The sequence below is a fragment of the Saimiri boliviensis genome, chromosome 2, assembly GCF_048565385.1.
Source record: "Saimiri boliviensis isolate mSaiBol1 chromosome 2, mSaiBol1.pri, whole genome shotgun sequence".
NCBI lineage: Eukaryota > Metazoa > Chordata > Mammalia > Primates > Cebidae > Saimiri > Saimiri boliviensis.
The window spans coordinates 94,758,930-94,772,969 of NC_133450.1; the positions used below are offsets into that span (position 1 = coordinate 94,758,930).

Below are 14,040 nucleotides of genomic sequence, written 5' to 3' on the forward strand. Positions count from 1 at the left end.
AGGCGGGTAGATCATGAGGTCAAGACATCGAGATCATCCTGGCCAACATGGTGAAACGCTGTCTCTACTAAAAATACAAAAAATTAGCCGGGCGTGGTGGCAAATACCTGTAATCCCAGCTACTAGAGAGGCTGAGGCAGGAGAATCGTTTGAATCCAGGAGGCGGAGGCTGCAGTGAACTGAAGGCTGCAGTGAGCCGAGAATGTGCCACTGCACTACAGCCTGGGCAACAAGTGCAAAATTCTGTCTTAAAAAAAAAAAAAAAAAAAAGTAGAAGAGGTCTGAAATAGCTATGTGGGAATTCAGCAGGGAGTCCATGAAACTAAAGGATTGTTGAGAAGCACTGAAGGCCTGGTGCAATTAAATTATATGGCTTTGCGATGGACTCCTTTAAGTTGGAAAGAAAGGGTCACCAAAAGAGGAGGTGGCTACTCATCTGTCAAGTCTGCTTAGAGGTAGTCCTGGTTTCAAAAGCTGCTACTTTTGAAAAACAGCATCTATATAAAACAGATATTTCATCTTCCTAATAAACCACTGAAATAAAATCAATTTATAGTTGTACTCACAAAATGTCACTATTCACGTCTACTGGCAAATTCTGACAAGCCCCTCGGAATCAGTGTACTTATTTTTACTTCATAACCTACCAAATCCTTCGTATTTACAATTACTTTAGCTCCAACAAGAACTACAGGCAAGTCATCTTTAAGTTATAAAAATGATGGATAAATGGATTAACAAAATGTGGCATTCACATCCAGTGGAATATTATTCAGCCTAAAAAGGAATGAAATTCTGATGTAAGCTATGACATGGATGAACGTTTAAGAAATGCTAAGTTTAGACAGACACAAAAGGATACTGCGTGATTCCACTTACATGAAGTACCTAGATGAGTCAAATTCATAGGGACAGAAAATAGAATGGTAGTTGCCAGAGGCTGGCGGGAGGGAGAATGGGTAGTTATTGTTTAGTGGATATGGGGGTTTCAGTTTGGGATGATGAGAAAATTCTTGAGTTGGACACTGATGAATGTTGCCAAACAATGTGAATGTAATTAATGTCACCTGTCTTTACACTTAAAAATGGTTAAAATGGTAAATTATATATATGTATATTTTACTACAAAAAAGTTATGAAATATGGAATAAGAATGCAACGTTGGTGGAGTCTACTTCTGACTAGAAACCAACTATGTGTCTAGGACAGTTAAGGTACAAAGACATCTATAGAGAGGCAGCATAGCTAGGATGGAATATGAATATTCCCCCAATTTACATGAGAAAGAGTTTTCAAGATTCTTAATACTGCTAGTTAAGGGCAGCAGGGACTGCAGCTTTGGACTACCCTGCTTCCAATGGCAGGGTTGGAACAGAGTCTTAGGAACTTCCAGCAGGTGGTGGTGGGGGGGTGTTTCTAGTTAGCCATCAATGCTCCTTTTATGCTCAAATACTTGACGTCAGGAGTCTTGCTTGATGCTTTGTAGCCCAGACTCTCAACAAGTATCTGGCTCCTAGAAGGTATTTATTACATAGCTAGCGAATGTAGATGAGCGTTTGATTTGGGTCATAAAATGGAGAATAATGTCTTCTTCAGAGGGCTAAACCTGGTTGGAATAAAATTATATAAAAATACAGATGCAAAGGCATAATTCTTAATACAAACAGGACAAAAAGAGGCTTGAAAAGTCTCCCCGAAGTTCACAGTTTATTTGCCATGATCTGCTTTCTTGGTGAGTTAAGGATAATTTTAATTGAAAACATGGAAAGCTCTGATTTATCTTTTCCTTTTAGTCATCTTGGAAAGACAAGAGGGTGGGATCTCTTTGCCTAACAGGTTTCTCAGTTCTTACAAAGACAGAACAATGGATGAACAAAGTAATTTACTATTCAGAAAGATACAGGGTTTATTTGGCATAAAAATATACTAGAAAAAATAGTTATTTGTTTCTTTTAGTGATTTTTCTAGCTCTATAACATGCCCGCCCGCGCCCACCCCCATGCTGTCCCCACCCAGTTTTGGATGGATTTGCTGTGTAGGCAGAAATCTAAGGCAAGGCATTAAAGGTTTTACAGATCTTCCCTGGTAGATCACATTCTGCTAATCTAATCATACTTGACTATCAATTTAATAAATTACCCAAAAAATCTTATCCAAATTTTATATATCTGCCTCCTATAGATAAGTATCATTTTATGATACATTGAAAACAGTCAAGAATTATACTTTGTATTTATGATTTAAGAACCTATACTTAAAAACTATGACTTGTATTTATATAACTATGATAAGGGACATTAGAAATCGAACAGATGGATATTTATAAAAACTGGTATTTCAGGAAAAGATTTAAAGCAGTTCATTCCAACTCCTTTGTATAAACTGGGGAACACACAATTAATTACTTTAAGTAGAATTAAGTTTTTTCTTAATTGCACTCCAGATTACATCAAAGGTAGGAATCTTAAGACTTTAACCTCCCCAAATTTTCAATGAATTGCCTTTCAGAATGATTTTTTCTAATTAACATGATAGGAAATCTAGGTAATAAAAGGCCAAACTCTTACATTCTTCTCAAGAGTTGAATGAATTTTTATGTATCAACACAGATGGATTCCAATATTCACTAAGCAGAAGGGAATAATTTTTATCATCCATGTACCATAGTAATATGAAGTTAAAATTTTCATTGATGGTCAGTACTGCAGATTCCATGTTATGATGAGTTCCAAGATGATAAATTTCTGCATCTTTAATAGAAAGTGTACTTTTCAGAGTTACAATGTCTTCAAAGAGTCTTCAGTTTGTCTTTATCTTGCTCTTTTTGACTGCAAAGTGCAAAAGATTCCTGAACAAACTGCCTGCACATTGGGCACTGCTGAAAATACTTCACACAGCCATCACATAGGCATGTGTGTCTGCAAGGTAAGAGCACCCAGTTCACAGTCCCATTCTGGCAAACAACACAGTCCTTGCTGTTCTCCTCCGATGGCTCAACTTCACTTTCAGAGAGTCCTGCCTTTTCCAACAAACTTCTGTCTGTGTTTTTTTCTTCTGAAGAGGAATTGTTGCAGGGAGTGAAATTATTATTTGCAGACATGAAAAGTTGCTGAAAACAAGAAAAAGAAATAAGTTTAAAGATTATTATAAATAACAATTACTCTTTAAAACTGGGGGTCATAAGAGCTGCTCAACATTTATGAGCTAGCAAATCCAATTGCAAAGGACAGTTATCTTCTATAATTACTAACTGAAAAAAAATCATCTCTTCATAAATGGCCATTCTTTGATACTCTGTAAACAAAAGACTACAGAGTACAACTTACCTTAAGATCGTGAAATTGACCTTGAGCCAAGAGTAAATATTGATACAATATTCTGCAGGATAATTTATAAGTCCTATCAGGAATATGAATTACTGACATCATGGAAATCTAAAATAAAAATTGAACACTGGTCAGTATTTGAAATCTTATATTGTTCCACAAATATGTGAAAAATGCTTTTCAATTGCTTCTAGATACTTTGTCTTCTGCCAAAAAAAAAAAAAGCTTCTCAAAAATAAAAAAGGCTGATAAATTGGAAAATTTATATTAATCTGTATAAATCATAGTCACTGCAGAGGAATCACTGACATCTGGCAGAGTTGTTTTAATTATATTCAAATTTATAAATTTAATGTGATCACAAAGGACAAAGGAATCTTTGAGAGGACTACAGAATGAAATGAAGGAGAGGAATTAAAGTCAATATTAAACAGTCTTTTTAGAAGCTTGGATATAAGGGGACCAAGAGAAAACGCTTTTGTTTAGAGAGCTACATGTACTGACTCTAAAATTCTCAAATGGAAAAATGAACACAAAAGAACAGCTAGGAAAATATTGAAAAGAGAGAGCTTTGAGGGGGATTAGCCCCATTAGATAATAAAACATACTACAAAGCCTTTAAAATTAAAACAGTATGAACTGGCACATGAATATACAGATGGATGAAGCAGAATAAACAGTCCAGAAACAGACCTAATTATGTATTAAAATATCATAAAGGTGTCATCTCAAATCAGCAAAGAGTTTTTTTAATAAACAGTATTGGGACAACCATGTAGCTATTTGGAAAAATATATAATTAGATGCATTCCTCATACCATATATAAGAATAAACTCCAGACACATAGGAGATCTTAATGTAAAAAATAAAACTGTACAAGTACTAGAAGAAAATGAATAAATTCCATTTTAGTCTCAGTGTAAGGGAAGACATTAACTATGACTTGAAACCCCCAAAAAATACACTTGACTATATAATAATTAAAAATATGCATGACAAAAAGCACCATAAAAAAGTCAAAACATATGACAAACTAGAATAAATATTCACAAGGTATGTCACAGATTAAAGGTTAATATTCCTAATTTATGAAGAACTTTTAAAAACTAAAGAAAAATGGTCAAAATTCTATAGAAAAATGGGCAAAAGACATAAACAGACAATTCATAAAAAGATATAAACATGGGCCTTGACGATATTAAAAGACGTTTAATTAAAATTAATACAGCACTTACTGTTCAGTCATCGAGACTGACAAAAATTCAAAAGCTTGTCAATGCATTCTACGGAAATACACTCTCACATATTACTAGTGGAAATGGTTTTTTACGAAAAGGTACAATTCCAATAGCAATATCTAACAAAACAACATGCATTTATACTTCAACCATACAATCCCAACAATATTAAGATATGTATATATGTATTATTTAGCATAAGATTATTTGCTACTGCAGCATACTGGAGGCTACCTGAATGTCCAAGCAGAGATTAGCTGAATAACTATGGAATATGCACTGCATACACACAGTGCGGTGCTACACAGCTGTTAAAACAAAAACAAAAGCAAAAAACTGAAGACCATCTCTGCCAACTGGTGTGTGGTAAATTCCAGGAGATTTCCTGAAGTGAAAAAAAGCAAAGTACAAAAGAGCATATGTAGCAAAGAAAATGTGCTATCTTTTGTGTAAGAAAAAAGAGACAATAAAAAACAGGGAGGATAAATCAGAAATCAAGTATCTCTAAGGACTGGCGTATGTGGGAATGGAGTGGAAGGGATATGGAGGAAAACAACATGAGTGTATTTCTTTACATGGTTTTCTGACTTTTGAGAGAACTAATCCAAGTAATCTACAGATACAATTTGACTGCAAACACTCAGTCTTGGCAGGAAGCAAAGAAAGGGCAGTTTGAGCACCAAAATAATTAAATTCAGTCATGAATTATAAAACACTGGGGAAAAATTCATGAGGCCATAGAGACAACAGATAAGCAAACACACAAATGGGAGAGAAAGGAAGTCTCTTGCTTGTTGTAGAATGCCAAGAACTGACTGGAGGGAGGGCTAGAGTTGGAAAATAATTATTTTGCAATCATCACAGTAAAGATAAAATCTGGCAAGAATCATCAATGGATGTTAAATCTAGGCAAAAAGAAAAATTTTAATAAAAAGCACGATATTTACATGATCTTACAGTGCCTCCTCACAGACCAAGGGAGAGAAAAAAGCAGAACAGTGGAGAAATTAGATAACACCTTGACTAAGAGATCGAAATCAACATGACCAATTAGAGAAAAGAACATTGCATGCTTCTAGTGGTGGCACTCTGAAAAGGACACATCATCACCTGGGCAGCTCACTGGCTGCAGATGTATAACTCTGATCTGATCCTAAGAAAAATCAGACAAACAAAATGAGAATGGTTTAATTTACAAAAAGGGTGTGTGTGTGTGTGTGTGTGTGTGTGTGTGTGTGTGTGTGTATGAGTTTGTGACTATACCCTTCAAAAATGCTCATGTCAGAGTATGGAAATTTTCCAGATTAAAGGAGACTAAAGATACATGACAAATACAAAATCTGGCTGTAGACTAGAACCTGAACTGGAGAAGAAAAATTGGTTGTGTATTAAATGAAATACTGTATCAATGTTAAATTTACAAAGCAGATGACTATACTGTGGTTATACAAGAATGCATCCTTATTATTAGGAAATCCACACTGAAGTGTTTAGGGATAAAAGAATCATCATGTATCCAACTTATTCTGAAATCATTCATTTAAAATAAACATACAATATACTTACAAATATATACGATCACATACATGTGTATGTATAAACATATGAGCAGGCTGGGTGTGGTGGCTCATGCCTGTAATCCCAGCCCTTTGGGAGATCACCGTGGAAGGACTGCTTGAGCTCAGGAATGTGAGACTAGCCAGGGCAACACAGTTAAGACCCTGTCATTACAAAAATAAATTTTTAAAAAATTTAGCCTGGCACAGTAGTGCATTCCTGTAGTTCTGGCTACTCAGGAGGCTGAGGCAGGAGGATCACTTGAGCTCAGGAGGTTGAAGCTGCCATGAGTGAGCTATGACTGTGCCACTGCATTCCAGCCTGGCAATAGAGCAAGACCCCACCTTAATCAATCAATCAATACATACATACATAAATGAGAGAACAATAATGCAAAGGACAAAAATGTTAACAATAGGTGATCCAGTTACAGGGTATATGGGTGCTCTTCTCCTTTTTTATTTTTGCAACTTTTTGAAATTATATACAAATAAAAAGAGTAAAACCCTACATTGGTTGTAAAAACACAATATTCTTTACAAGTTTATAAAGATTTATTAATTTAGTAATAGCATCAGAGGCTTTTAATACTAAATAAAAATGACAGGATTAGTGGAAAACAGAAGTCATCACTTCATACTAACAATTTTGTCGGCTGGACGCAGAGGCTCATGCCTGTAATCCCAGCACTTTGGGAGGCCAAGGCAGGTGGATCATGAGGTCAGAAATACAAGACCAGCCTGGCTAACATGGTGAAACCCCATCTCTACTAAAAATACAAAAATCTGCCAGGTGTGGTGACCTGCACCTGTAGTCCCAGCTAGTCAGGAGGCTGAGGCAGGAGAACTGCTTGAACCCGGGAGGCAGAGGTTGCAGTGAGCCAAGATCACGCCACTGCACTCCGACATGGGCAACAGAACAAGACTCCATCTCAAAAAAAAAAAAAAAAACAAAAAAACTGTCATTTAATACTAAAAGCATCTTAAGTTATTTTCATACTAATTATATATGTAGTTGTGGGTATATATTTGATATGGAAAAAATATTTGAATATACTGTTAAATGAAAGCAGGTCACAAAATAGTACAAAATGTATAATTTTATCTTTAAAAAATCACAAAGATTTGGAAAGATACAGACAAATATTCACAGTGGGTATTTTTGGATTATAAAATACATATTATTACACTTCTTTGCTTTTATCTTAAATTTCTATACTTCCTAATTTTTTTATCCCACAAATGTATTATCTGAACAATACAGAAAAAAAAGCCAATGTAATTAAGTAAAAATGAAACGAATTTAAAGTCAAAATTTTATAGTAACAATTCCTGCTTTCCTTTTTTTTTAACCTAAAACAACAAACTGGTTCCTAACTGTACTACCTAACTATAATTCTTTGCTGTTAAAATAAACATATTTTATTAATTATTTTTTAAAAATATAGTCCCTGACCCACAGATAAAATACTGAAAAACCACACATGATAAAGAAATAGGAAATGTTTCATTTGCTTTTAAAATTATACACAGAGAACATTAATACAAAATATACCAATAAATATATTTGAGAGCCAGTATTATCCTCCAATCAAGAAATCAGAGAGAAGTGAGAATTAACAGGAAAAAAGGAGGGAGCCCACAGAGGAGAATAAAAGACATTCAAAAGGACCCAGACATGGAGACATACACAAAGCACAAGAGACGATGGCTGTTAACCCTTGGGAGACACTCAGGCTCCCCTATGGGAACAAGCCTCCCGCAAGTACAGCTGGGCCAGTGTGATCAGGGACCTGATATCAAACCCTTCTCTGGCCTACAAGGCCACTGAACTGAAAACACACACAAAAAATGGTTAAAATAATAAGCTTTATGTTATACATGGTTTCTTTTTTTTCTTTTTATTTTATTTTATTTTATTTTATTTTTGAGACGGAGTTTCACTCTTGTTACCCAGGCTGGAGTGCAATGGCACGATCTCGGCTCACTGCAACCTCTGCCTCCTGGGTTCAGGCAATTCTCCTGCCTCAGCCTCCTGAGTAGCTGGGATTACAGGCAAGCACCACCATGCCCAGCTAATTTTTTTTGTATTTTTAGTAGAGACGGGGTTTCACCATGTTGACCAGGATGGTCTCGATCTCTTGACCTCATGATCCACCCACCTCCGCCTCCCGAAGTGCTGGGATTACAGGCTTGAGCCACCGCGCCCGGCTGTTATATATGTTTTACCACACAGATATACAATCACTCCCTGTTTGGACAGAGGAAGAAAGTTATAAAAAGAAAAAAAAGAAAAAGACCCTCAGCACCTAAAGTAGATAGAGAGCACTATCAGTGAAGGGAAAAGGAATCCAATGGGGAAGCTGGGAGGAAAAATGATTGCGTCTGATCCTTTTGTGCTGAACCAAAGGTAAAAAGAGAACAGAAACCAAGAAACTTAGAAGAGATGGGGCACATAGTAGGGAGAGAAGGGCTTCCTTGCGCAAGTAGGCAGGGTCAAGAACAAAGAGGCTGGAAATACAAGACACCAACTTAACAGGTTTTATTTATCTTTAACTGAAAAGGAGGGAAGGGAGGGAAGAAGCCAGAAGACCTCTCATGCACACTAAGGTGCATGCAATGTACAACTAAGGTGTTTGGCTGTCAAGCATGACTTGCATGACTTTTTTTTTAAATTACCAAAATTCTATTGAACCCCTATTGTGTCCGAGGCACTGTACTAGGTTCTGGAAATACACTACTGCAGGTATGACTTTTGTATTCTGTATTTTACATATTTAAGTTATACAACAGGATGTTCTGATATACATATAGCTAGTGAAATGGTTACTATAATCAAGCAAATTAACACGCTCATCGTCTCACATAGTTACTTCCACTTTTTTTGCGTGTGGCTATAGCACCAAAAATACCAAAAGCAATATCATATTAACTACAGTCCTTATGGTGTACATTAGCTCTCTAGATCCGTTCATCTTATGTATCTGCAACTCTGTATCTTGCAACCTACATATCCCCATTTCCTTCCCCTCTGCTCCCCATGACTTGGAAAAAATAAGCTGACCTCAGCTCAATGGAACTTCAGTTTGAAAAGATTAAAAACCAAAAAACCAGATGGTTAACTGCAAATGAGTAGGGTCTAGATTTCCCAAAGAGTCTGCACCTTCCAAAGCTCAGTGTACACTTGTTACAGGAAGATATTCCTGCCAAAAAAAAAAACAAAACTCAAACAAAAAATGCTCAGGGTCAAGTCCTTGTTCCATCTCTTACTGCCTGAATGACTGGGATTTTCTCGACTCTGTTTCAGTCTGTAAAAGGAGGATATTTGCCCTGCCCTAACAAACCAGGTTGTTGGAAGGAAAAAATAAGTTAATGATGTGAACATACTTTGCATATTATGAAGTATCACAAAACAACATTACCATATCTTTATAAATGAATAATCTATACTAAACACTTCAGAAAAGTAGTCAATTGTGTGAAGGACATTTTTACCATGATACAACTTCATCATAAGTTTATTTCATGTGTAAGTTTCTATTATATTCAGAGGCTTGTCAAAGTTTCAGTCCTCTTAGAAGTCTAAGATACTTTTAACTTCCTAACAGGAATCAATCCCCAGACTGAAAAAATAGTTAGCACATAATGATTACTATAATAACTGAAAATACAGGGGCCAGATACATAAGATACAGGTGCAGCAGGGGCTTTGCTGGAAACAAGGTGACTGCAAGCAGGCAAAAAAAAAAAAAAAGAGTGGATACTATCTTAAAATTGAGCACTTTAGATCATTATTATGCTTATTTATTCAGTGCTAAAAATGTTCAGAATAAATATGCTTTCCAACAGACTGTTTTTATATAGCAAATATAGAATGATAAATTTAACTTAATTCAGAATTATAACAGAATACAGAATGATAAAATTAACTTAATTCACCATTATGTATCTTTTATTTTCTAAATAAAGTCATATTACTATAATCTATAAGGTAAAAAATGAGTCATACTTTGAAGGTACTGTTACACATATAAAAACCAAATAGGTGCATACCCCATTTTTCATTTTTCTTTTTTTTTTTTTTTTTGAGACAGAGTCTGGCTCTGTTGCCCAGGTTGGAGTACAACGGCACGATCTTGGCTCACTGCAACCTCCAACTCCTGGGTTCGAGCAATTCTCTGCTTGAGCCTCCCAAGTAGCTGGGATTACAGGCCCTTACCACTGCACCTGGCTAATTTTTGTATTTTTAGTAGAGACAGGGTTTCACCATGTTGGCCAGGCTGATCTTGAACTGACCTCATGATCCATCTGCCTTGGCCTCCCGAAGTGCTGGGATTACCAGTGAGCCACAGCACCCAGCCTCATTTTTCAAGAAAAAAGTTTCTAGGCCAAATGTACAGCCTCAGAAATTAAAATAAAACTTTTTCTACTTATCAAGTAATGAAGAACCATCATTCAAATCATTTAAAGGTAATGCTTTCAAATTTTTCAATTACTTACAATATCATAAATTTCTCGGTCATCCTCATCAGCTAAGGTCAACAGTGCTACCAATGGATAGCGAGATCTGGGCACTGTACCAAAGTCTTGAACTTTAGTATCTCTTGGCAACTGGCAATATATTTCTTCTTTGCTATCCTTTTTAATGCTTTTTGAAAATGTAAAGGTAAATTGCCACTATAACCATAAGAACAAAAGTATACCAAAAATGATCAATAACAAGTTAGCAACACTTTATCCATAAGAAGTCTAATTTTCATGTGCTAGCAGGCGTCCCCAAACTTTTTACACAGGGGGCCAGTTCACTGTCCCTCAGACCGTTGGAGGGCCGTCACATACTGTGCTCCTCTCACTGACCACCAATGAAAGAGGTGCCCCTTCCTGAAGTGCAGCGGGGGGCTGGATAAATGACCTCAGGGGTCGCATGTGGCCCGCGGGCTGTAGTTTGGGGCCTGTGCTAATGGGTCTATCAGATAAAAGGATACAAATACTGTTCCTGATAGAGATATTCACTATACAGAGCATCTTCTAATGCTTGGGGAGTGCTTATTCTGAAGCAATAAACATGCTTCTGCAGAGCTTCATATAATTTTTGAACACTGCATCCCCAGTAGCATGTAAGGAGGCTATCTTCAAGGCAATCTGTTGTCAAGGTTATGCCAGCTGTAAAAAACAAAGGAGAAAGAATGAAAATTATTTAATGTAACTTCTAATACACTCATACAGGTTGAGTAACAAAAGCTTCCTTTTGGATCCTGGCCAGGTTGATGGCAGTTAGAAGAACTTGTTAAAGGGTATGCACCTATAAATGAAGGAAATGGGCTCTATAATAAGAGATAAAAAAGCTCAATGTCTACACACTTGTTGAGAGTTATCAATAAACCATTTCTTGATATTCATATATTTAAGCTTGGAAACTGTCAATTTTCTTTTTTAGTGACTCTAAGACATCTCCCATCTAGACTTTTAACACTACAATATAGTTCACTATTGATAACCTACCATTCACATAGTGTGTATAATCCTAATGATAACAAACAGTGCAGCAGAATAGACCTGTCTTCTAAAGTGGATGTGTAAACCTATAGGGTCCACAGCATGATCACTGTTGTAAGAAAAACATTAAAAAGAAATTGAGCTTTACTAACATTAATAGATACATTTACAACATTAACATAAAGGCTTATCACAGACTTAATGTCCCATGTAATATGTAAAATACCCTGAGGAAAGAGTGGGGATTCCAAAACATAAAGAGTTTAATAGTGGTATCTTCATTCAGTTGTTCACTTGCAACTTAAGAAAAGATATTACCATTTAAGTAGACCTGATTAAATAGATTTATAAATTGAAAGTAGACATGAATTTATATCGTATAGTTTTATTTAACACTTTATAGGACTTGCTTTGTGTCACCTATGTTATCCCCCGCTCCAAGTGGTACTTGTAGCAATAACACATTCAAGGGGGTAGCAATATCCAGTGTTTCATACTGCTGGGGGGTGCAAACTGCAGTGGGGAAAACTATAACACACAGTACTCTTTGGCACTGATATGCTGACCAGACCAAAAGGGAGTGGTTTTGGTCACTGTTCCCAACTGAACAGCCTTGGTATCTGATTCCGGCTCTCCTAACCTGCCAGCAATTCTATAAGCTATCCAATATCCTTTTATTGAAGTCATTTCTGTTGCTTACTAATACGAATTCTGATTGATATATTACCTATTTTTTAAAATGTGATCAAAAGTATACATTAGAAGAAGATACACAAATACAAGCAGATGCCCCACAGGATACCAAAACCTGATTTTTCCAGTTTTAGTCTCAGTATTTAGTAGTATGGACACAGTCTGAGATTATAAGTAGCATTGATACATGGCCATTTCTAATCATACTTAAGCAAAAATTTTAATTGGTAGGAACTTTGCATAGGTAATTGGAGCAGACTTGATTTCAAATTTTTATGATTCCAATCATTGGTTATTCATTAAAGAATGAAAAATTCCACTTGATATTAAATAGCAGAAGGAAAACATTTTATTAACACATTCAAATATATATAGGACATATACACACACATATAAAATCACACATATTTCTCCCTGTGTCACTGTAGAACCATACAATATGAGGCAGAAGAAAAAAGTTGGAGGTAGACAGGAAAGGAAAAAAATAAAAACACGTATATTTTGAAACATTGAAAAAGAAAAAAACACAAAATAAGTATTTATTACTGTATTACTGGCAAAAATGTGAAAATATATATATATATATATATATATATATATATATATATATATATATAGAGCGCTACTCTTTATAGCATTAGTTATCATAGAAAAATGCTGGAATAAACCCAAATGTCCATCAGTCAGGAGTAAATGAATAAAATACAGTACTTTACAATGAAGTACTAAGAAGCTATTAAAAAGGAATTGAGGCATATAAAAATATCTGCACATACTATTATGAAATGATCTTCAGAATATTATATTAAATAAAAAAAGGTAGAGAAACCTAAATACATATGCTACTGTTTATCTCACAAGAATGGATACCCATATATGTGTTTGTTTACATTAAAAAAGAACAGGCCAGGCATGGTGTTTCATGCCTGTAATTCCAGCACTTTGGGAGGCTAAGATGGACTGATTGCCTGAGCCCAGGAGTTTGAGACCGGCTTGGGCCAACATGGAGAAACCATGTCTCTACAAATAATACAAAAATTAGCTGGGCATGGTGGCATGCACCTGTGGTCCCAGCTACTTGGGAGGCTGAGGTGGGAAGATTGCAGCTGCAGTCAGCCGTGATCATGCCACTACACTCCAGCTGGGGTGACACAGTGATACCCTGACTCAAAAATAAATAAAAACAAAACAAACAAACACAACAACAATGGCAGGCTAAGCCTTTTAAAACTCAACTTACAGCTTACAGAACATATAAAACTACCCTGTTTATTTGTTTTGTAAAAAGAGAAAAAAGCCAGAGTCCCAGAGATTCAGCGCTGCTAAAAAGACTTGTTTATTGTTTATAGACTTTGTACACTTAAGTGGGAAGAGTGTCAGAGACCTTTGACAACTGGAGATTGATCATATTTTAAAATGTCTCTGAAATTAATTAATTAAAATAAACTACAGAATCTATAAAATTATACTCTCCATAATCTTTCATACACTTGTCCATTACATAAACCGAGGGGAGAACGTAACGATTTCCACTATCTGAAGATAGTTCCAGCACCCCTATCAAAACCATGCTCCCTTTACTTTTTCCACTTCTTTTGCAAAGAGTTTCATGTATTTTTTTGTCTTCTAAAACTCAGTACATACACAACATCATTTTAAGATCACTAGCCTTAACAGAATTTGGGGCATAGCTGTAAACTGGAAAATTCAGAATCAAAATAAGTGAAGCA

General features: G+C 35.7%; 1 protein-coding gene across 1 annotated transcript in view; it reads right to left on the reverse strand.

The window, feature by feature from the left end:
- Window positions 1-1,680: 1,680 nt before the first annotated feature.
- Window positions 1,681-14,040, reverse strand: part of CGRRF1 (cell growth regulator with ring finger domain 1) — a 29,166-nt gene continuing 16,806 nt past the window's right edge. The window contains exons 3-6 of the mRNA XM_003930513.3: window positions 11,107-11,284; window positions 10,622-10,769; window positions 3,327-3,434; window positions 1,681-3,109 (exon numbers count right to left, since the gene is read on the reverse strand). Of these exons, the coding sequence (XP_003930562.1) occupies window positions 2,789-3,109; window positions 3,327-3,434; window positions 10,622-10,769; window positions 11,107-11,284 (755 nt within the window). The 3' untranslated portion in view covers window positions 1,681-2,788. The remainder of the gene's footprint in view (window positions 3,110-3,326; window positions 3,435-10,621; window positions 10,770-11,106; window positions 11,285-14,040) is intronic.